General features: G+C 35.0%; 1 protein-coding gene across 3 annotated transcripts in view; it reads left to right on the forward strand.

Moving 5' to 3' along the window:
* Positions 1–2,531: 2,531 nt before the first annotated feature.
* ZNF385D (zinc finger protein 385D) overlaps positions 2,532–26,256 on the forward strand; it is a 1,382,400-nt gene continuing 1,358,675 nt past the window's right edge. For 2 of the 3 annotated variants that reach the window (XM_044066958.1, XM_044066959.1), the window contains exon 1: positions 2,532–2,772. In XM_044066958.1, the coding sequence (XP_043922893.1) occupies positions 2,763–2,772 (10 nt within the window). In that variant the 5' untranslated portion in view covers positions 2,532–2,762. The remainder of the gene's footprint in view (positions 2,773–26,256) is intronic. The other variant, XM_044066960.1, reaches the window with a different exon arrangement.

Consider the following 26,256-nt stretch of genomic DNA (forward strand, 5'->3'; position numbering starts at 1 on the left):
ATTATTTAACTGTCCCTGTATGACACTTTGAGTCAATTCCTCACACATTTTAGCAACCAGATCAGATGTAATTAAAACATAATCATAATAATTTGGGAGAACAAAGCCTTTGAAGGTGTTTTATATGTTTACCTTACTTCTAAAAAATATCTAAGACTTTTTTTTACCCATTCTTATCCTCTAGATATGGCTTAGTAAAGCTAGATACAGTCCCAAATATAATTCAAGGCATCTCATCACATAAATTAGGCAAAAGTCCACAAATAAGATATGTACCTAAAACTCAAGCTAGCCAGTCAAGAAGCAAACTAAAATGATATTAATGGATATTCTTACCTGCCAAAGAGCACAAAATAAGTGACATTTGTCATAATTCTGCTTATGGTTATTTGCAACTTTTGTAACCCAGTATGCCTTTACATGGGCAAAGAAGTATACAAGGAAAGGTTTTTCCTTACAGAAGGACTCTGAATGGAGGGCGGGGGGACTTAAACTCCCATAAACATGAATGAATCTGAATGCAGCCTTAATAATTTCCTTAAAGAAAAGGAAATAATATATCTACATTCTTTCTTTCTTGAATAGTTGTCTTACCCTTTTTAAGGTTGTTGGTCAACTGGAGCCTAATCTAGTCCACATTGACTGTAACGGTGAGACAACCAATCCAGAAGAGTATGCCAGTCTATTGTAGGAAACATGCATATAGTCACACACCTACACCCATCAACACCTAGCAACTTAGAACATCACCAGTTCGACTAACAGCATGTGTTTCAGATTTGGGATTTAGACAGACATAGACACCACATTCAGATACCACACAGAAGATACTTCATCCAGGACTTAGAGAAGGAAGATATATGGCATTCCATTTTTAATAGTGATAGCCATCAGTATTTTTTATTTACTTATTTTATTTAGCATTTGTTTACCAGGAAATTCTGACTTGGAACGAAGCCAATTTTCAGGGGAAGCCCGGAGAGAAACACTCCAGACGTATGTCTTTGTAATGTGGGAGGAAACTGGAGTACCCAGAGAAAACCCACACAAATGCAGAGAGGACATGCAGACTCTGCAGAGAAGGTACTGCAGCCAAGAATCGATCTGGGGAACCTTGTGCTATGAGGTGACAGTGCTACCACTGCAACACTGCGCTGTGTAATGTGATATGTTTTTTGTTTTTTATATATATATAAAACCTAGATGCATCTGATCTGGTTGCTAAAATGTGTGAGCAATCCTGGCTTCCTGTATATATACACACACACACACACACACACACACACACATACAGATTGATATCTATACATATCTATATATATCTATATATAGATAGATATGTGTGTGTGTGTGTGTGTGTGTGTGTGTGTGTGTGTGTGTGTGTGTGTGTGTGTGTGCATGTAGTTGTCTGAGGGAGCTTCTTTTATAGTAACTGGAATGCATTAAACTATAGAAAGATTGTGATTTGAACCTTGTATTCCCTGTAGTAGTGAAGACAAAAATGCTGTGAATGGTATATTTTTTCCTGATTTATAGCTTTTGCATAATCTTTGACTAGGTTTTCTGCAATAAAATATTAATAGCTGATAGCATAAGATATGACAGCACACTGCACACTGTCTGATTTAGTAGCATGATTTAATAATAATATTTACTTGTCACTTTTGACTGTGTCTTGTTCTTGTCTTTGGCTATGTATGCTGGACTTTGTTAAACTACTAACTGATGCAACTGTTGTGAAATAGCCTTAAACTGCATTTATAATACGGTGCCATTTAGAAGTATTTCCAAATACATTTGCATAAACAAATGTGCCAAATCACTAATAAGATGCAAATTCCTTATGTATGTGTACTGTTTTCAATTTAGGAAATACTGCATTTAGAAACATTTGCTTATTAAGCAACAGTGCCTTCCTAGAGCCTAAACAGAGACCATTCTGTTTCAAGCATAGGGTGTTGCCTTCTAAGCTGAGGGGAGGCAATATATCTGCATAACCCATGCCAGGACAATACTTCTTAACTTTGAAGACAGAAAGCAATCCTGGCTTCCTGTATGAAATCATTCCCAGGCTATGCTACTTGTATGTTTACCAGAAATTCTAATAGCTTTTTGGATGAGTACATTGATATTAGAAGTCAGATAATTAGAAACATCAAAACTGGATTACAGTGGAAAAAATAGCATGCATGTTTTGAAATGGAATTCATAGAGAGCACAAATGAGGCCATGCATTTTAAAGATTCACAAGGAAATAGACATTTTCTTTTTCTTTTTAAGGAAATGCATATTTTCTGAACAAAAGATAAAACTATACATTTGTATAAAAGGCATTTATTTTAGTAATCACAATACACTTTAAAGGAAGAAAACATAATGATGAAAAAATGATTTTGTGTGTGTGTGTGTGTGTGTGTGTGTGTGTGTGCCTGGTGCGTGTGTGGGATTTCTTCTCGGTGTTCTACACTGATTTCAGTTAGAACATGGAAGGAGGAGTCAGATTTCACTAATGGGCAGTGCACTATGCAGGCAGAGTACATGCTAATCAGAGCAGAGATTGTGCTGGGAAAAAGGCATCCTGTAAAGCGAGTGTTCTGCCTCTTGGAATAGAAACCCAATGATTAGTGCATGTGTGACAGAAAAAGGACGTTTCATCAGAGCATAGAATGAGAGTTACGTGCCTTGTAGGGCAGCTTTGTGGTGGAGTTACTTCTGCATCATACTGCAATAGGACTGTGCCTCTCTGATTACAAAGCAGCATCATGTATTTTGGTAAGTGTTAAGTTCCAGCATATAATTCTAGTCAGCATGGAGGAAAGCCAGCATTGTATGTATACAGTTAAATTGTTCAAGGCATATTCTTCAAAAATGCTTCGCAACATGATACGGACTATATACATTTTGCAGAAACGTATAACATGCACTTTGATAGCTGTACATCGCTTCTGTTTGAGATGAATTTTGTGAGTGCTGAGCTGTTACCAAACTGCATGCATGCATGGAAGGGCAAATGGTCTACTGAACTCTTACTGTTGTAAAATTAAAGCTGTAAACTTTCATTAATAGGTGAACTGACTATCCCTCATCCTGTTTATTTTAAAGTCACAGGAATCCAATAGTGATAACAATGATCATGAAAAATATTCAATCAAACAGAAAAGTTAATATGTATGTTTTGTTTTTCCTGGGATACACAAGCCATTGAGAACATGTAAAATGCATGGCAAACTTTCCAGTTTGATATGAGGTGCTAGAATAAGCTAATGCCAATCAAATGTCCTTCTCTTTTTTAAAAGCAAAAATGAATTGCAAAACTTAACAGAAATGGACAGACGTAGTTTTCCTTGTACAGTCATAGCCATTTAGTAATACCATATCGGAACTAGACATTGCTTTCTTCTTAGAAACAGTAATAATACAGAGTCTGTTCTTAAAACAATGCTGTTAAATCATTTATAGGATGAAAGCATTCATGTTTTATGTTTTAAAACCATTTAGAACTCTGCTATTGTTAAAAATAAAAAAAAGTTTTCTTAAATTACAATTCTGAAAGAAGGCTGTACAATCATTCAGCATGTTTTATCTTGTTTCAATTGTAGTCAGCTACTTACCATGAAAATAACTGAACAGAAGCCAATGTATGAATTTTATTCAAAGATATATACATATGCTTGCTGCAATTGAATTAGAGGATATGCACTCCCTTAACACCTTCTGGAAATTTCATAAATGTTATTTACTGGCATGTATCTATTATAACAAAACTGCCTTTATGGAAGTAAAATTAATTCTCAAATTAATAATAATGAACATATTTTGGCACAAGAAACAAACCAGAAGGTAAGCAAGGAAAAAAAATCTTGAAATAGCTAAAGCAGCAATACTGCAAAAGGATATTATGAATGTTGACCAAAACTAACGTTAGTAGATGTACAACTGGGCAATATGAGAAAAAAGAAAAAAATACATATTATGTGCTATGTCCAGCGACTACCATCTGCCCAGAGCAGATACACATGCACACACCTGCACAGAAAAGCAATGGTGTGGAAGAGTAGCATAATCACATGACATTTAATCATAAGTAGGCTGAACAATGTAACAGATTTTAAAAGCAGAGCTTGTGATTGGTGGGCACTGAACTAGCTGCATGATACATTGTTGAAAAAGAAACTGCTCCAAGCTGCTTCAGAACAGTCAGCTAGAAATGCAAGTTATGCTGTAAATGAGATTGTACAGTTGTCAAATATTATGGTTTTTCACAAAGTGCAGATAACTCCGGCTGTGTTTGAAAATGGTCTTCAAACCATCTTACATAGCAAGGTACAAATGACAGGAAATAAGCAGCTAGATAAATTCCTACATCTGTATATAGTTACTTAAGTAGCGCAATGCCTTTATGAACTTGCATATAAAAGGTGCTTTACCTGACTGCCAGAGTATGTCTCCTTCTATTATACAGAGCTGCTCTCTGTGAATAACTCAATACTTATATTGTACATTCTCCTCCTGGATAATGTAAACATTGCTGGCACTTATATACAAAGTTATTAGATGCTATTTTCTCACTGTTTATGTAGAAAATTTACCTGAGAAAATAGAATCATCCTGCAGTGTGACTGCCTGCTTGGAAGTCCATGAGAGATAATGTAATCCATTCGGTTGTATTTTTCACGCTGCTTCTTTTCTTGAAGCGTAGTATTAACAGGTTTGTGAAAAAAGTTAACTGGTGAATAATTGTTTCATTTTAATCCAAATGTGTGATTCTTACAAAGTAAAAATAATTAACATTTACATGTTTATTTTTGCCTGCAGTTTCCTTCAGGGGAATGTTTTTTTACAATTTTGTATCTGTGTGTCTTTCTTATAATGTATAATGTCTTAACGGAGTGGTTATGTGCAAATGTTAGAGTGTGTTCCTGTGTATTGTGCATGTGTCTGTTTATAAGTATATGTGTGCATGTATAGATGTGTGTTTGCGCAGGTGTGTTGTGTTTTGTGTGTGTCTGTGTGTGTGTGTGTATGTGTGTGTGTGTGTGTGTGTGTGTGTGTGTGTGTCTGTGTGGAGGGTGGTATATATATATATATATATATATATATATATATATATATATATATATATGTGTGTGTGTGTGTGTGTGTGTGTGCGTCCGCGTGCATGTGAGTGCGTGCGTGTGTGCGTGTGTGTGTGTGTGTGTGTGTGTGTGTGTGTGTGTGTGTGTGTGTGTGGAGGGTGGTATATATATATATATATATATATATATATATATATATATATATATGTGTGTGTGTGTGTGTGTGTGTGTGTGTGTGTGTGTGCGCGCACATTTGTGTGTGAGTGTGCACGCGTTTATGCATACATTCCCACATACATGTATTGCTGTGATTGCTTGCAGTAGCTGGTGTAGAGTAAGTGCTCGTATTTGTCTGCATGTAAGAAATGTGGTATTTTGTAACAAATATTTCAGTGTTTGCCATGCTGGAAAGTTGAATATCACATTCTCTAAACTGAGTTTGGATTTTGTATCTGTTTCTGTTTTATTAGCAACAAGGAAATATTTTCGTAGTATGTAAGCATTTAAGAACTGCAAGGGATATCTGAATGATATAAAACACACAGTGGTTAGAATGTCAATCTAGGCCATATTAAGATGCACTGGTCAGAGCTTGTTCATAATGAAACAATGGACTTTTTCATATGATCTTTCTTGTTCAATGGTCAGAAACACTGATTCTTCCAGATACACCTTAAATTAATATACCTGTCTGCAAACAGGAACCATCATTACTGATGTGAGAGATTGTATAATAGTATATGGTGAAATGAAATGCTTGACATCCTATTCCCAGCATGTAACTAATTAAAAATGAAGTAGTGTGCTACAGTCTATGCTGACAAATCCTTGCAAATAAACTGAAGGATTGTTTATGCAAGCAAGTTAAAGCCTATTTCAAAAATCAAAGAACAATCCTTTAAGTCTTCAAAAACACTGCAGTAAGCTTCTGTTCCTTTTTGGAATGTGTTGTCTAATGTTCTTTGTTATGTATTGTGTCAGGCTAGACCTTTCATTTGGTCTGTACATATTATGAGCGTGTCCATTCCCGAGTAGTAAATTAATGACTTGTTAGGTAATATTGCTGATGCATCATGAAATCAAAACAGATGTGATGAACTCATAATGTGGTTGTCCTATTTTGTAATGTTTTTTATCATGTGTAGATGGGAATTTTTGATGAAAATATAGAATGAAAAGTACAGATGCCACCATGTTCAAAATTTGCAGTGAAAACTGATATGTTTTTCACATTTATGAACTCAGGCATCAGTACAAAGAGAATGTCTGCTGAACATATCTTTGGAACAAAGCATCTGAGAGCACTTTCAGGGAGACAAGTACCCTATTATAGGCAAGAAACAGTTTAGGAAGAGTTTTCAATTAAACATGATTTATGTCACCATTGCCCACATAAATACTTTGGTATATAATTCACTACATATTTTGTCTGATCTTGCTCAAAATGAAGTCACTGATCACTTATTTTATTTCCTTACATCAAAATCATTTGCATTTAAGACCCAGAAGTACTGTTCATCCAAATAAATTAGTTAAATAAATAGAATTATACGATCTGGATATGTATTACTTCACCATTAAAAACTCAATAAAAGGGAAAGGAACATATATGATATATATAGGTGTTATATTTATCTATATATAGATAGATATAAATATTTATCAATCGATATACACACACACACACACACACACACACACACACACACACACACATATATATATATATATATATATATATATATATATATATATATATGTGTGTGTGTGTGTGTGTGTATATCTGTATATATATATATATATATATATATATATATATATATATATATATATATATATATATATCTATATATATATATATATATATATATATATATATATATATATATAGTGAATATCATACTGTGATGCTGTGATGGTCCAAGTATTCACTTTATTATCAATGCCCTGATTTGTACCCATTGTCGATACTGTGATGGAACAAGTATTCACTTTCGTATCAGTGCCTCGATTTGTACCCATTGTCTGTTATGACACACTCCAACTCTTCTTCATCCCTGAATATCCAAAACTGAATGAAAGAATGAATGCTTTAACGAGGCAATGCTGTAACACAATAGGATTGTCCAGTTAGAAAATGCAAATTTTCCTAACTCAGGGTTTCCACTACTCATTTTTTTCCCATAATGCCTATACCAAGTGATAGTTACAGTTTTTATCTAAAGTCATTGCACCTGGCCCTGTCTTGTCTCTCTCCATGTTTTGTTAAATAATTGTACTTATTGCTCTACATTTACATGTTACTCTTCTCAAGGAAATCATTAATATTTAAAAATGAAGCATTGGTTAGTTTCTAAAGACACAATGCACAAGGACATGGGATAAAACATGGGAGAAACAAAAAGGCAACTGAGAAGAATGAAGATGCAGATCACTAAAAAGGAGGAATGACATTTGCTTAGAAATGTATCCTTGACATATGATTTGAGAAAACAAGCATACAGCTAATTGTAATATTTCTGATGGTAATGATCATGCACCATATGCAGTGGGCATAAAACTCATCCCTAACTTCTTTCTCAAGTTTAGTAATTAAAATCAAATTGTAGTTGTATTGATAGTGTTTTCAGCGTTACTGACCTCACCAGAATTTTGGTTTTAGTTTTCCTGCTTGAGATTCCATTTCTTATGACACTGCAGTCCAACAGTACATTCTTCTCTATTGTCCATGACTGTTTTGAATAATCAGATATAGTCAGCCCCAGCCCATGTGCAAAAATGGGTAAAGGGGTTTGAGGACGGATGGATGGATGGAGATATGCTCAGCCCTTAGTTTGTTTTTTTTTTTTGCTCTCTAGTTCCCCCATGTGGAAGATATATAATTGTGCATTTTGTTTTAGAAATCAACTGCCGTCTGCTATCCATGCTGGTCACATACCACAAACCATACTCTTTAATAAAAGGGTAAGTGCCTATAACTGTCACATGGAAGATGGGGGGTTTATTTAAACCCACTGTTCAACCAACTGAGAACTATTACAGAAATATCTGGACTCTCCGTCTGTACACTTGCTTAAAAGTACACATATGTGTTAAATTTTATTTTCTTAAGCCATTTCTTCTTTTTTCACATTTTATATTTCTATAAACATGTGCCACTATTTTTTACCTCTTTTGAGACATTGCACCATATATTAAGCCTCATTAAATAATATGTTTCATTAGCCTTTTGCTGCAACTTCTAACTTATGTGGTCATACCTTCCTTCATTTGGATCATCTGGTTTAGAGTTGCAAGATTAAAAATATATTAAGCTGTAAGTTTGATTGTAATTATGTGAATACACACACACACACACACACACACACACACACACACACACACACACACACACACACACACACACATACACACACACACACACACACACACACACAAATATATATATATATATATATATATATATATATATATTGTTTTTTTTTTCTTTTTGTAATGAAATGACTTAAACTGAAAAGTTCTTGAAACAATTTCATATTTTATCAGGCAAATTTCTGAGTTAAAATTATCTAAAAAAGACCATCTGACATGACCGAAGATAGGGTATAAAAATATTTATATAAACTATTTATTGTAAAACACAAGCACCACACTCATTACATGGAAAGTGCCTTCACATTTTGAAAGTGCAGGGCATTGTCTATTATGTCCGTAACACAATTGTCCTTTAAGAGATTTATCATTTTTTAAAGAGAATTTAGGTTTATCACCCAAAACTCTCTTAAAGTCATCATTCATCAAATCTCTTTGCTGGTTTCTTTTAAAAATATTACAAATCTCACTGACATTACTGGGGTAAGTTAACAAAACCATATAGACATCATTCAAGTATCAAAACCCCCATTATCTTCATCTAAGGGTTCCATTTTATGATTGTAGTGCTTGTAAGTATTTTGTGTACATATATTTATTTACATCATGACACTGACAGATGTTGTACTTTTTGTTTTTATGCTGATTGTAAAAGCACTGATTTAATTTATTTATCATTATGCACTGCCTGTTCGTGATTTTATGTTGATAAAAGCCAATTGTTCTTTTAAGGAACACAGTTCAGAAAATCTTAATGGCATTAGGAAAAATAAATTATCTAATGCACTTGTGAAACACTTAAAATCTTTAAGTGCTGAATATATTTTTTTAAGTTTTTGGTTTTGCAACTGTTAAGTTTTGATTTGAGAGGGGGTAATAATGCAAACAGAACAGAATGCTCTGAGTTGAGATGGATGATAGAGGTTCAGGTCTTAAAGATGCTGTTCCTTTAAAACCAGTGCTTAAATCATGTGATTTGCTTCACTGATGATGATCTTAATTGCTCTAGCATTTTTATATACAAGTGTTATTAGTTGTGTGTGTTTTTATAGGGTCTGATGTAGTGCCTTGCATGTTGTGTTAGAGCTTACCTTTTACAATAAAAAATGTATATAAATATTTTTATACCCTAGCTTTGGTCATATTGGCTGGTCTTTTTTTAAATAATTGTTGCTTGTTTTTCTGTTAGACTACCCTTTATTTGCTGTGGTTGTGTTTTGGCTTCTTTAATTTCTGTGTTACCTAGTTAATATAATTAAAAATATTCCAAAGTTCATTATTACTTGTGTAAACCATTTAAGAATCACCCTTTGCAGATGTTAATACCATTTGCAAGAAGAGAAACAATTTGTCTTTCCACCTGGATAATGTGGTATCTAAGAATGAAAATACTGAAAACAGTGACTCATCACAGCAAATGACACATAACAACCAAAACACTTTCAGAGGGTTCTACTTAATCAACATTTTGTGAGATAAATAATGCAAACTGCCCCCCTTCTTTGTGTAAGTGTAGGACCAGTGCTTTGCTGAGCAGTCATTTTTAGATACCTCCTTGAATGTATAAAGACATAGATTAGGTTCACATCTTGGAGTACCCAGGTACTATGCCCTGTTGTTATTTGAACTCCTTGTCAGGTTTTAATGGGAAACAATCTGATCATCTGCAAACCTGGCATAGTTAGCTTAGGAAATCCATGCTGCCTACTTGTGTTATTTTGAACAATATGTGTTACGATTAGCTGCCATACAAATGATGCAATGATTTCCTTTGATAAAAACTAGCTGAGATGCCTGCAACCTTTTTTTTCACTTGGAGCTATAGTAGAATAGCTAAATATGGTTTATTTAATATCTCAAGACTGGTATTTGTTATTGATAAAGCAGTGTGCTCTTTGTTCACAACCTGACAAGATTTAACTTTTGCTTAATATTTTGCATACAGTAACAACAGACATTTATCAGAAATATAAACTCACATATATCATGGTTACAATTAAAATAAAATAAATGATGTTTGAAACATATCCTTGCAAATATACAGAAAGTAATATGATATTTCATGCAGTTTGTGATCAGTGAACTTTTATTTTTCTAATGTTTTTTCCCCCAAGGTAGTTAATTTCAGGCAAATTAAAGAGCATGTATTTTCTAAAGGAATGCCATTTAAAGTATTTCTGCTTCCAAAATCACTCATTTTTATTGATATGATAACATTCAAGTCTTAACAACTCTTATTAAATCTTGTTTGTAAGCCCTGTAGTGTGCTTTGCTAATGTCTACTTTAAAAATTAGTCTCTTGATTTTTCTAACTTCGCTTTTCAAGGTATGATGACTCCAGATGATCTACAAAGTCTCACATTAAAAGGATTATTATTTTTCAGTCATAATTATTAAGTGAAGCTGCTGTCTTTTGAAACTGAAAGTGAGAGTTTGTATAACAGAAATGGGATAAACAGTCTGGGACTCCCAACACTGTTCTTGATTGCACAAACTATATTTGCCCTGACTTTGACATATAGTTGAGCAAAGGGTTTATTATTTTTGGAAAATTATTTCAGTGCTTTTTCTGCATTAATGGAAGACATTTACCCTTGCTTTATATATAGCTAAAGTTTGTTTTGTCATATGCATAGACAGCAGTATGTGAAAAACTAATTCTGATCTTGCAGTCTTTTAATTCATTTGGATTTTTTATCTCTATGTCCCTTATTGTAGTACTTTCTTTACCGAAACAACATGATTCTCAGTATTACTGCTTTATTTGACAATTCAGAGTCATCTTTAAGGAGACCATAAGGCACCTATGTTCTGATCTCAGAATCTGTTTTGCGACAGTCATTAGAATATCACGAGAAAATCATTATGTTATTGCCACAAAACGTCAACAATGACATTTTGTTATAGGCACAACACTGGATAAACTGTGTTTTTTTTTTCAATATTATGTGATCATTTTTTTTTGTCTTCATGAGGGTGTAAAAACAATTAAATTTTCAAATAATAAATTTGTAATAAATTGTAATAAAAATGTAATACATTTGATCAGTTTGGATCCAGTCTGTATAGTAAACGTAAACAATGTAAAGATCTATCTGCCCTCAACTTATTTGTATCCCAAGCAAACATTTCAGGCTGTAGCCACTTTACAGTTGATTACAGCAGCAAGATTAAGTACAGAGTAACATAGGATTGACTAGAAGGATGAGAAGATTGGCAATGAATTTTAGTTAAACTGTCTAATAAAGTTTTAGTCAATCAATGCTAAACTATAGTGGCATTTTTGAGGCACATTAGGTTGTGACCTGTTTATAAGATGTCAGTTGATATACATGCAGGTGCATGTAACAAACATAATTATTTCTGAAAAGATACAGCATGGATTGAGCATGTGAGGGATCTCGTATCCAAGAACTGGCAGATTTTATTAACCTCACCAGATATTTGTGACATCACCAGCATAATCGGATACAATTCTACATTTCAATATACAAGAAGTTTAGAACTGATAATGGAGCATAAGAACTGGACCCAGCAGAGGTATTTAACAGACAACTTCATGTTTAGACACTGCAGTTGAACAAACATTCAGTCATGCAGTGAATTTATACATCTGATATATAATAAAGGTTACAGTTTTGTTGGTTAAGATGACTGCAGTACTTTTTTATAATAGCAAAATAGACAATAGCAAATCCAAATGCTGGAGCACAAAATGAGGTCATCAAAGGTAGTTGAAATGATGGACTACACAGGCATTTGTCCATCAGTGCTGAAATGCATAATATTAAAATCCAAGCTCTGGAAATGCTCAACGTGTAAAGGAGAGGTGGTAATTTAAAGAATAATGCTAAATATCATAAATACAAATAACATCCAGGTTTAAACAAGAACTCTTATTCTTTAGAGCTTTTTTTTTTAAATAAACCTCTCAAAGAATAAATTCACTGTCAATTCAATTCAGACGCTATCTAAGTGACACGATAATGTTGAGTGTTTCAAGTCTGCTGAGGTATATTGCTGAACATTTACTGAACTGTCCTAAAAGGCTTGCTTGAGCTTGATTTGTTACATTATGTTGGTTTACTCAGTATGTTTGGTTTGGTTACATAACTACCTACACAGTTATTGATAGTTATTTCAGCATCTATGCGCATCACAGGCATTTACAATATTCAGTCTTAATGGACAACATGAATGTATTGCTTAAAGGGATACCACCTAATTCTACTGGGGGGATTTTGACAGTCATGAAGAGAATGATGGAGCCAGCTAGTAGTGCATGACTGAGACAGACTGCTTATCTGCTAGAAACATGAATAATGAATGGTGAACTTTCATTGGATATCTGTGGCTTGCAATGGAATGTACACAATGGATATCATGTTCAAACACAGGACTGCTCATGAGTATACCTGCTACCACATCATCTTTGATCAAATTTCAATAACATGTTTGTAGTCATGCCATACGATCTGGCAACAGAGCTCTAGACATACAGATCAAGAGAAGTGATGAGCTTTTAACTGCTAATAACTTGATGGTGAACTAGATCTGACCACTGGTATGGCAGACGGGCAGACACAGAAGGTCCAAATGACTACTGAGAGTGTTCAGGAGATGTCTATCAGGTGGTGGAATATATGGTGAGTTTAACTTTTGCAACTAGAAGAACTTTTCTTATGTACTGAGAGAGGAATGGGATACAGAATCCTAAAGAACTCTGTAAAGTGCTTCAAAGTTAATGCATATATAAAGTGCTGTGCCAAAAATGTGGTCAGTGGTGGCAGAAACGTTGAACATATATATGTTTATAGGTTCTTATTAAGCTTGCAGCCAAAAGAGACAATTAAAAAGCCCAGTCACATCATCAAGTACTGCTGGGAAACTAGCAGTGCCGTCACCTGTTCAGCTCCCCATTAAGGAAGTAAGTGAGTATAAGAAAGAGTTATTCCATGCTGTTCTAACCATCAGCTCCCATTAAGGAAGTCATCATGTGTAAGTAAGAGTTATGCTATTCAAATTGGAAGGCCAACAGAGGTGATGAATACATGCTTTAAAGTCAGGAAGGCAGTGGTTGCCAAAGAACATGTGTGGGAGGAATTTAATGAGGCCACTGAAATTGGCCTTAGCAATGGAAGAGAAAATATGTGACCTTTTGTTCTTATTAATTCTATTGCTTGTTAAATGAGTAAAAGTGGGACAGTCTGTGGCTCCTCATATCTACAATCTATCTATATAGATAGATATAACTATACAGACATGTAGATAGATATGCAAAACACACACACACATCTGCTTGTCGATTGTACTAATAAAACCTATGAAATTTGTATATTGTTGCTGGAGGGTTTAGAGTGAAATATATATATATATATATATATATATATATATATATATATATATATATATATATATATGGTTTGCTATTGTTTATTCGAATGGAAAAACATTTTCCGTTCATATAAACGAATGGTAATACTGAAAGTACAAATAACTACCATTCCAAATGTCGCACCAAAGACTCGACGCATTTGGTTCGACATTGTTGTTGAAACCACCACGTGATTGCCATATAGGAGCTGATGTAAATCAAACTCATATACAGCTATCACGTTTTTGCAGGGAGGCAAGCCCCCCTGCACCTCCCCACACCCCTCCTACTTATATATTCTAACTCCGAGATCGCACTATAGTGGGGATGTAGATGAATTTCCATTCCCCACTGTACCACTATCTCCATGCAGATCGTCGATTTCTACTTATGCGAATGCAGTTGTGCATTCACATAAGTGGAGTCGACTATCTGTTGCAAAACTGCTTGTGTGTTCGACATTCTGTTTTTCAGCACATTGCAGCTGATAGAATGTCGTTCGCGCAAACAATAGTAAACCATATATATATATATATATATATATATATATATATATATATATATATATATAAAATTATTGATACATAGGTAGGAAGGTTCATGTGAATGTATGCACTTTAATGCATCTGTTCAAACAGCATTATATCTATCTATCTATCGATCTCTCTATTATTTTGAGGTGAAAAAATGCAATACAGTATTACTAGAATATGCAAACTCCTCTCAGCTATTGCTTGAAGGTCAGGAACAAGCTCTAATCACTGGATCTGTGAGTCACAGATCTTGCTAAAAAGCCAGCATGCTGATAGCCACTTGGGATATGGTAGAAGTATGGAAGAAACACTTTGAGGAACTTCCGCACCTCGTAGTCATTCTGTCCATTGAGGAGGCAGTACACAAAACATCTGAGGAGACTTGAGATCGCTACAGTCATTAAACTGTGAAAGTAAGCTAGTTCAGCCCTTTTGACATACAGGGATAAAGTTTTAATATGCCTCTTGTGCTATGACTTTGATTACTGGCTCAGATCATTGGAAGGGGTGGCTGGGGAGAATGTGAGTCAGGGACTGCTGCTGGCTTATCCATGCTTTTCTGAGGAAAACATTAGAATCACTTCTGTACTGACTGCAGTCAGAGGGTGAGGCACTACAAGGAGACAGCTGGAGGGAGGTCAGGGTGCAGCCCAGTTCTGGTTAGAGGTCTCTGCCAATCTGTAGCATGAGGTGCAGTTACCAGCTGCTGCAATGAGGCATTAGGCATGGAGGGCAGTCTGACCTGCTCAGTCACACCTCACACTCAACTCTGAAGACTGCATGGGCCAATGATGCTCTCACCCTGCTCTGGAAATGAACGGAGATTAGGGCAATCCCCCAGACTAGAAAACAGATGTGTCTGTTCTCTCCTCTGAAGAGTGAATGGGCCTGCAGGGTGAGGTAGAGAATTCTCTGAGGCTGACTGTGTAGGCAAAACAGAAAAAAAATGTGATGGTAAGGCAAAAGATGTGGGTGAAGTTTGTTTTGAAAACTGATGTTCCATGATATGGATAGTGCGCCTTTCCAAAGTTACATGAAACTGGACAATGTATCTCTGAACTCTGAACTGAGATACTGGTCTCCAATTTCAGAAAGTCATTCAAAATTGTCTGTTCCAGATAATCTTTTGATTCAAGAGGATCACTGTTGAATCCTTTCTTGTTGTAGAACAGTAACTCTGCTCTTTAATACTCAATACTGGAGTGACCATATGAATAGGGGAGATATAATGAGTCTTCTGAAAGTGACTTTCAGTTAGCTGCATCCTTACTGCACAACAGTGGATTTGTTCTTTAATATTGCATAGTTACCAGTGGTGGTCATAAGAGTTTGACAGAAAAGCCTGCATGGGTTTTCTAGATTTTACGGAGTCATGAATGTGCAACCTGCAGCATACTGTGGGAGATGCTAAAACAATATGGCAGAATTCAAGTTGAGCACACCTTTTCCCTTAGCTATTCTACTTTATGGAGCTAAAAACTAAGACAAATTGCAGAACCAGGAGTGGAGTCAATTAACCTTTGCATTCTGTTATTGTGATTTAGTACTGGAAGTTTAACCTTTGATCTAACCAAATTCCGAGGTATTGGATAGTTGAGACAATTTCAATAGGAAGGTTGAACTGATATGACTTTGCCATTTACTAGGAAGTTTAGAGAGTTTTGAGGATATCACATATAATCTGACTTTTTATTTCTTTTTTCAGTCTAAAAATAATTAAGTTTTGGATAGCCATGGGTTTACATTTTCTAAGACTTTTCTAGTCATGTTTTTATTGTGTTTGGAAAAGTACCATTCCTATATATAATCATTTGATGTCTGTGTATAGGAGAATTGGTAAGAAGGAATAGACAGAGCAGAGCTTATTTATAAAAATGGAAAAGAAAAAGGGACAGAACTGACCCATGAATCATTCTTTGTGTGATGGCTACAGAGCTGGAAAGAGATGAGTTGATTTTAAGTTGTAGTTCCTTGTTAGTTAAGAGGTGCTTAAACCACCTTGCTGCTTTTTCATATATGTTTGCTGCAAGGAGGGCTTGTGAAAATCAGCTATGATTTATTAAGTCAAAGACCATAAAATGGTCAGTAAATTCTTCCCCTGTTAGTTTGCCTTTATCTACAACTAGAAGCATATCATCTGTAAGGGTTGAATTCCAAAAGCAACACCGATGAAAGAAGAGATGTCCATATTGTTTAATATAGGAACAGAGTTAGTAAATATTAACTTTTTTGGATTTTTCCTGTGGAGACATAATTTAGAGCCTGCAACTGCAGATGGACATGGTCATAGGTTCATAGGTAGGTACTAGGCTTGCTGCTCTTGTGGGCCATTTCAAGCCTAGCCAGTTTTGCTCAAAGCTGAGAATTAAACCCTGTACATTGCATCTGTGAGGTACACACCTTAACTATTAGCTAGATTATTGACATTTTTTATAATGTGAGTATAATGTTTTAAGAAACAGATAGTGTAAAGATATGGTGATAAGTGCATAATGACATAAATCAGGGATGCGGATTATCAGCTCCATTAGATACATCGGGATCTGCTCTAGTAGTTATTCATAATCTTCGATTTGGATGCAGTGAAAGCAAAAGTTTGGCATACAGGGATTAAGGGATGTGGTGTTTGGTTAGAAAGAATGTTTAAGTGCAAGTGGGACTGATGCTTGAGGAAGAGTTGTGAACTCTTAATATTTCTTGGCTGAAAAGAAATTCATGATTTGTGGGGAGTAAGTTTAGACTGAAACTATTACAAATATGATGGTGACCATTACATAGTTTAACCTAATTCCAACATTGTTTGGGATTAGATATGTTATGTGCTTTCTCTGATTCATGGATAGAGTTTTGTATCATATGAGAGTTTCCTGGCTAGGTTACAGAGATAGTGTAATCTGTTTTAGTCAAAATGGAGGTTTGAATGCTTCCATTGGAACTAAGCCTCATCTCTTAATTTGAGGAGTTGTTTTGGTGTTCTGGAGTGAGCCAGTTTATTTAGATGGGTATTTTAAGATAATTTTGATTCATGGAAAGCTGTAGCTTTGTAGTTGTTCTGTAGATTATTTAATATGTTTCCTGCATTTTTGGGAGTAGGGTATTGTAATACTGGGGGCCAAAGAAAGTTGATAAGGAAGCTGCTTGGATTTATAATGCTGTTTTAGTTATTATTTTCTAACTCTAGACAAAAGATAACTTTTATGGAAAGTCATTTGAAGACAGAAGCATTGCTCATGAAGAAGATTTGACTCAGGTCACTGAGAGATGGTGCAAAGACATTACCTTTTGATTTAGAATGGAGTATTTTGCCAATACGTAAAAGAGAAATGTCCATTCTGAATTTATAAAAATGTATCTGCTGGCTTCCTAAATGAATTGGATGAGGGCAAGTTCAACAATGATTTTATTTGTATCTACAGTATAAGAGCTTGATAAATGGTTGGGGTTTGGCCTAATGATTAAGATATTTACCTCAGAGACATATGGTTTAGAGTTTGTCATCTTAGAGGGAAACTAGTGAGGCTTAGAATGGCCCACAAGGCCAGTTATCTTAATACTTAACTATGAGCCTCTGGTAACCCTGGGACAAAATGTTGGTCATTTCTTATATTCATTTTCAGAGAAAGGGCTGTATCTGTATTCTTAACATTGCATTAATTTCATTCATGGTTTCTACATTGTTCTGGAAGGGTATATGCTACTTCTCTTAATGCTTATGACTTTTAGTTACAGGTTATGAAGGTGTAGGTGATGTCCTGATACTGTGCTGGTTATACTGCAATCCTGGCCTTTAGTGACCACTGCTTGCAGCATTCACTGCAGGCATTCATTCCTGAGTGTGATGTGCCTTGGACACTTTCAAACAAGAGTTCAAGGACTCCCTCCCATGAAATAATTGCTGTCTCCAGATGACAGAACATCAGTTACCTCAAGTTGTGGGGATTAACACCTTATGGCCTTGCTTGCAAGTGACGACAGAGGGAACTGAGGGTAAAATTAGTGGATAGGTACAGCTGAAGAAATATGGTAGGCATTGAACAAGGTTGTGGTGCTGAATAAACAACTGATTCACAGGATAAAGCTCACAATTTATGTACGGTTCTATGTCCTATCCTAGCTTATGCTCACAGCGATTGAGTAGTGATGAGAAGAATGAAGTTGTGGATAAAAAACAGTTGCAATGAGGCTCCTTTGGATAGTTCTTCAGCTCACTGCCTCTCAAAGAGTAAAATGAATTAGCAATGAGTGAGACTGCTAGAGTCTAGTTATTGCTCCTGGGGGTAAGGATGGGTCATCTGCAGAGGAATTGACAACTACGGATGGCTGAGTCATCTGCAGGGGAATTGACACCTATGTAAGGATGGGTCATCTGCAGAGGAATTGACAACTACGGATGGCTGGGTCATCTACAGGGGAATTGACACCTATGTAAGGATGGGTCATCTGCAGAGGAATTGACACCTATGGAAAATGTCAGCAGGATAGGCCCTGCAGGATGTGTATAAGGCACTGTCAAATTTGAAAAGACTCTAGGGCAGGTCAATGTACAATGACAAGATGCACACACCCGCATACTATATATAATGTTGTGTCCACTGAAAGGAAAATGATAGGCTAGCTTGTGTAGGAATGTATCCCTCATTATCTTGCAGGTAATGAATTGTACTTTTGATGACCCTTTTCACTGTGCTAAGTTAACATGAACATATATTATACAACTTGTGGTATTGAAAACTAATATATTAGGTCAGGAAAGAGTTGCAGATAGTTTGTACTTAAACAGTTATAATATTAAGAAGTCAGTAAAAGAAATATTTGCTAATGGTTGTGAGACTTTCTCATAAATACTCAGCCCAAGTGATAAAATAAATCAAATAAAGCAAGCTGTAGGTAAGATCTACATTGTGTACACTCTGCTATTTACTGCTAGTATATAACTTCATTTCAGCATTTTTTTTCTGTGCATAAGAAAACTCATTTTCCTCATGTTTTTTTTTTTTTAATTTTTAGCAATGTGTTCCTTGTACTTTCCACTGGGGCTATATATCAAAGAAATTATTTTCTTGGCCCATGCATATTTCTGTGACCTGAGGAAACATTACTGTGGCATGCTAATGTCTTGATTAGATTTGGGGTTGTATTTAAGGAGTAATTAATTAATCAGTCAACAAAGCAATCAATCAATACTTAATTAATTAATTAATTAATTAATTAATTAATTAATTAATCTACTTAATCATCAATCCATCCATTTATTTATTTGTCTTTTTGTGATTTCCCTTATGGCGGGAAGTATGTTAAAGTGTCAAATGTGAAATGGTTATTTGGGGGGGGGGGTTTAATTAATCTACTTAATCATCAATCCATCCATTTATTGTATTTGCTGTAACATTTCTCATGGTAACGAGTTTGTTTTGTGACATAATCTCCTTGCACAGATTAGGTTTGTGTTTCCATTGATACAGTGTAATCAGAAGCTAGTACTTCTTCTCATGAGTCTTTTATATTTGCTATTTGGATGAGACAAGCTGCTTATCCAATCCATATGCCTAAGGCCTGCTTCTTAATATCAGCTTCTGCATATCATTGGCTTACCACTGCATTTATAGTATCGACATTTGCTATGCAGATAAAAAAAGCATACGTGCAGAATTTGAGGTAAAAAAGAGCCAAGGAGAGGTCTGAACAGCAAAAATCTGTGGGCAGAATAAATAGGATCCGTTTAGCTAACAGGAACATCACTACTACAGTGACACATGGAACCATTGTGGAATCAGTTCTGTTCACTGCCTTCAAAAATACAGAGGTAGTGCAGGAAGAAGTATGCTTCCCTGGGAAGGACTAGAGTTTACATGGCATAATTAAAAATACTGATGCCCTAAAAGCTTGATATGCATATATTTGGTTTGCTTGCCATAAGGTTGGCAATTTTATTACAGAACAGACAACTGAGTGATTGAATTGCATTAAAAAGTAATGTGCTGAAATAGTCACAATCCATCAACTGAATCTTCTCAAGCCATTATTGAGACAGTAAAACTTAATAAATTGATCTCAACCATTCTGAAATGATCACAAATTACAATAAATATTCTACCTGACAACCATTATCAGAGAAATCAGGCAGACACACGTAAGCCAGCAAAGCAGGACTGCAAATATGAAAAAATGCAGTGTAACTTCTGGTATGGGGAAACTGCTCTGAAGCACAGAAACTGGCATCCTAGTTAATAGACATTGAGCAGGGCATAGAAACCACAGATGCTAAGAAGAATAAGTTTGAAAACTAGAATTCTAGTAACAGTAATTGGGCTTGATGAACTCGTCAAGGGATCCTCTTCTGGAAACTTTAATGCTACTGAGTTAAGAAATGGGGCTAACATGTAAGCAAATCACATGGGCCCAAATGCACCAGTGTTTGAAAGTTACACTACGTAAATCATTATTTTGCTGAACTGATTCTAAATTTCTCCAGTTAAAAGAGAGAAAAGCTTGGATGAGCAAGCCACTATGCAAGAAAAGTGCAGGATTATTCCAGTAAGCTTTACCAGTGTAGGAAAGCCTTTGTCTATTTCAGTGTGATGCTCAGAAATCATTGGATGAGTTTGGTGCAACAATTTCCCTTTACTGTCATCTTCAACTGTCGTGGGAGATAACATATCTTCATTTATACAATGGAAGCGAAAACAGCGCTAAAATTGTCATTCTAGATAAATTAAGCGACGGTAAAAGGGCAAAATAATGAATAAAAGGGCAACCACAATTATAAGCATATTTATCATCTCTCTCATGAAACTAATAGGAGCAAAAAAAAATGTGACACTAAGACACACTTGCAATTGTCGAAAGGCAAATTGCCCAAAGTGACCACCTCATCATTGAAACCCCAAGCAATTCAATAACCGTTTCATATAAAAATCTATATAACTAATCACCCAGAAGTACAAGAAAAACTGAAGGCTACGAAGAATAAAATAGAATTTCCAGGAATTCACATGGCCCTTTATAACTCTTTCACTGAGAAGATACAGCAGTACAGGCACAGTAAGATTAACATAATGAATCCCACACCGTCTGATGAAAGATTTCTCCTTTATTCCAGGAAAAATGCCATCTGTGACACGATGTTTCAGCTAAATCCTCTCACAAAACATAATTTACATGTCACCTGACACATTTCTTACAACTGAAGCACACTTTAAATAAGAATACAGACCAAACATACTGGGTTGTAACAGGAGTAAAAATTGGCATAGAAGAAGAGGGTTTTAAAGATAATAAAAAAAAGATGAAATGTATTCCTTAATACTGCTGCCAAAGTTAATATCAGTAAACACCAAAACAAATTCCATGATGTATATATAACAAGGGCATTGGCAGAGAGAGAGAGAGATAAAAAAGAGAAAATGGTTATATCCCATTGAATAAAGAACTAGCAAGATGATATTAGATGCACTGTACAATATGGCATACATTCCAAAGGTAAAATATCCACAGACACAGGCAGATATTAATTCAAACAAAGCAAAGTTATTAATTTAAAGCAATGGGTACATGAAAAAGATGCAAGAAATAACTGGTACAGAGGAATGTGAATATTTTTTTATGGAAAGTGTAATAGCTGGCAAACAGGAACAATTAATTTTAAAGAAATAATCAATATCTATTAGAATGCATCTTTCAAAAAGAAATTTTGTTGTAGACTTAAAAGGTACACAAACAGGAACATTGTTAAAGGTTGTAATGATTTTCCAGAACCAAATCTATCTATCTAGCCACCTGTCTCTGTATCTCTTTATATCTATTTGTAAACTGGGCAATTTTTTTAAATTATTTAAAAACAATGAAAAAGTTGTACATGATGTATAACACTTAGGCAATACTAAAAAGGATACCTTCTGATTTCTCATGGAACATGCAGCTTTATTTATTTATTTATTTGAACTTGTTAACTCATGATTCCTACTGATTTCTAATAGAATATGCAACTGTATTTATTTCCATATGCTAACTGGAGATACTTATTGATGTATCATGGTATATGTAGCTTTATTTATTTCCATCTATTAACTGGAGATATTAATTTATTTATTTCCATTTCTAAATGGGAAAGTGAATTGGTCTACAGAGTGTTTCCGTCATAACCCAAACTCCTATGAATATTTACTAATTGATACATAGAAATACAATGTGTCATACAGAAAAATAAATTGCATTTAACAGGTCAGTTTAGTCACTGGATATAGGATGAGGAAATACATTCAGAGTTATATGAATTGTGCTAATGAAAAAAATAAATACAATAGTTGCATGCAATGCATTATATACAATCATATATACATAGTTTACACATGTTATCAAACATTGAATTCAAGGATTATTTACAATTTGGTACAGTTAGCCATTGTTCCAAAAGCAAATGCACTTAGCCTCACCTACCAAGCCTTTAGAAAGACTCCTAAGGTTCCTAACCAAAAAGATCACAGAAGTAAAGTTCCTAAGGTACCAGGAGTGGCTGGAAGTCTATTGCTTTAGTCATCTCTTAGAGACCTCTGAGGGGAAGAGGTCTGCATTAATGTGTCCATTGTCCTATGTCTTCTATTATAATGTGCTTTCAATGTTTTATTTCAACTGGGGATAGTTTAGATTTGCAGTCTCTCCCTGACTGATAATGCACTGGCCATTCTAGTCCCCCATTCAGTCGTCGCAGTCCTCTTCTTAATGACACCTAGGCTTTCTGTTTGCTTCATTTTCTGCATAGCTCTGCTCATGCTACAGCTACTTTCTTTGAGGCATGTATTACTGATACTGCATATGAGACTTTCAAGCCTGGAAAAATAAGCATAGCAATGCAAAATGTATCCATTATAGCGTTGTTTGGTACATGTAGCAATGCAAACTGTATCCATTAAAGCGTTGTAAGGTACATGTAGCAATGCAAAATGTATCCATTATAGCATTGTATGGTACATGTAGCAATGCAAAATGTATCCATTATAGCATTGTATGGTACAAGTAGCAATGCAAAATGTATCCATTATAGCGTTGTATGGTACATGTAGCAATGCAAAATGAATCCATTAAAGTGTTGTAAGGTACATGTAGCAATGCAAAATGTATCCATTATAGCGTTGTATGGTACAAGTAGCAATGCAAAATGTATCCATTATAGCGTTGTATGGTACATGTAGCAATGCAAAATGTATCCATTATAGCATTGTATGGTACATGTAGCAATGCAAAATGTATCCATTATAGCATTGTATGGTACATGTAGCAATGCAAAATGTATCCATTATAGTGTTGTATGGTACATGTAGCAATGCAAAATGTATCCATTATAGCATTGTATGGTACATGTAGCAATGCAATATGTATCCATTATAGCGTTGTATGGCACATGAAGCAATGCAAAACGTATCCATTATAGCGTTGTATGGTACATATAGCAATGCAGAATGTATCCATTATAGCATTGTATGGTACAAGTAGCAATGCAAAATGTATCCATTATAGCTTTGTATGGTATATGTAGCAATGCAAAATGTATCCATTATAGTGTTGTATGGTACATGTAGCAATGCAGAATGTATCCATTATACCATTGTATGGTACAAGTAGCAATGCAAAACGTATCCATTATAGTGTTGCATGGTACATGTAGCAATGCAAAATGTATCCATTATAGCGTTGTATGGTACAAGTAGCAATGCAAAATGTATCCATTATAGCGTTGTATGGTACATGTAGCAATGCAAAATGTATCCATTATAGTGTTGTATGGTACATGTAGCAATGCAGAATGTATCCATTATAGCGTTGTATGGTACAAGTAGCAATGCAAAATGTATCCATTATAGCATTGTATGGTACATGTAGCAATGGTTCCCATTCAGAAGCCTGAAACATCATAAGCCTGAAAATCAAAATCAAAATCCTGAAAACACAAAATAGACATACTGATGTTAGGGTTAGGCGTATGTTAGGCATGTATGCAATAGTGACAAATATTGGGGCGGGGCGGTTTAAGTTTGTTTAGGTGTTGCGGCAGGTCAGGTGTGTGTGCGATGAGCGGACCTTTAGGGTTAGAGTTAGGGGTCAGGGTCAGTTGGTAGATATTAGTGTCTTTATAGTGACATATTAGCATTATTTGTGTTTTGATGTTTCAGGCTTCTGAATGGGAACCGTAGCAATACAAAATGTATCCATTATAGCACTGTATGGTACATGTAGCAATGCAAAATGTATCCATTATAGCATTGTATGGTACATGTAGCAATGTAAAATGTATCCATTATAACGTTGTATGGTACATGTAGCAATGCAGAATGTATCCATTATAGCATTGTATGGTACATGTAGCAATGCAGAATGTATCCATTATAGCGTTGTATGGTACATGAAGCAATGCAAAATGTATCCATTATAGTGTCGTATGGTACATGTAGCAATGCAAAATGTATCCATTATAGCATTGTATGGTACATGTAGCAATGCAAAATGTATCCATTATAGCATTGTATGGTACATGTAGCAATGTAAAATGTATCCATTATAACATTGTATGTTACATGTAGCAATGCAGAATGTATCCATTATAGCGTTGTATGGTACATGTAGCAATGCAAAATGTATCCATTATAATGTTGTATGGTACATGTAGCAATGCAAAATGTATCCATTATAACATTGTATGGTACATGTAGCAATGCAAAATGTATCCATTATTGCATTGTATGGTACATGTAGCAATGCAAAATGTATCCATTATAGCGTTGTATGGTACATGTAGCAATGCAAAATGTATCCATTATAGCATTCTATGGTACACATAGCAATGCAAAATGTATCCATTATAGCGTTCTATGGTACATGTAGCAATGCAAAATGTATTCATTATAGCGTTGTATGGTACATGTAGCAATGCAGAATGTATCCATTATAGCATTCTATGGTACATGTAGCAATGCAGAATGTATCCATTATAGCGTTGTATGGTACATGTAGCAATGCAAAATGTATCCATTATAGCGTTGTATGGTACATGTAGCAATGCAAAATGTATCCATTATAGCATTGTATGGTACATGTAGCAATGCAAAATGTATCCATTATAGCATTGTATGGTACATGTAGTATGCAAAATGTATCCATTAAAGCGTTGTAAGGTACATGTAGCAATGCAAAATGTATCCATTATAGTGTTGTATGGTACAAGTAGCAATGCAAAATGTATCCATTATAGTGTTGTATGGTACATGTAGCAATGCAAAATATATCCATTATAGCGTTGTATGGTACATGATATGCTCATGCTGCTGTACAAATGCATTCACTGCAGTCTGTTCTGTTAACAGGTTTTAATAGTTTTCACCATTTCCAACATGTGACAACCAAAAAAAAACACAAATATTAAAGCAAACTGCCTTCCTGATTATGCTATTGTTTTAAACAAGTTCTTATATTTCACACATTTATATTCACATCTCAGTATTTTCTGACCCAGTTGCTTGGTAGGAGTGCTGAATAAGTCAATAATGTACATTGCACTTTGTGAGCTATTAGAACTTCTATGTAAGTCCAAATCTTACACCTGACTTTACGTCCATTCAGAAGAAGTAGTGGCATTCAATTTTTGGAGTTAGCAACTAACTTACATTTGCCCAGAATGTCTCCTTTAAAATAAGAGTTATCAGTACATTGGGTATTATGTTATCTCATCCAGACTTCCTCATTCCAACCTTCCTTTATTTAATTCAGATAATTTAGATGTACAATATTCTAGTTAACTAACAAACTTTGTGACTGAGGCAGAACATTTTAAAAAAAATTTGGTGCATAATATTTTAAAGATTTCTCCCATTGCTTGCTCTATTTGGGTGATGATCTACCACTGACAATTTGT

The sequence above is a fragment of the Protopterus annectens genome, chromosome 3.part1, assembly GCF_019279795.1.
Source record: "Protopterus annectens isolate FY-2018-M chromosome 3.part1, PAN1.0, whole genome shotgun sequence".
NCBI lineage: Eukaryota > Metazoa > Chordata > Ceratodontiformes > Protopteridae > Protopterus > Protopterus annectens.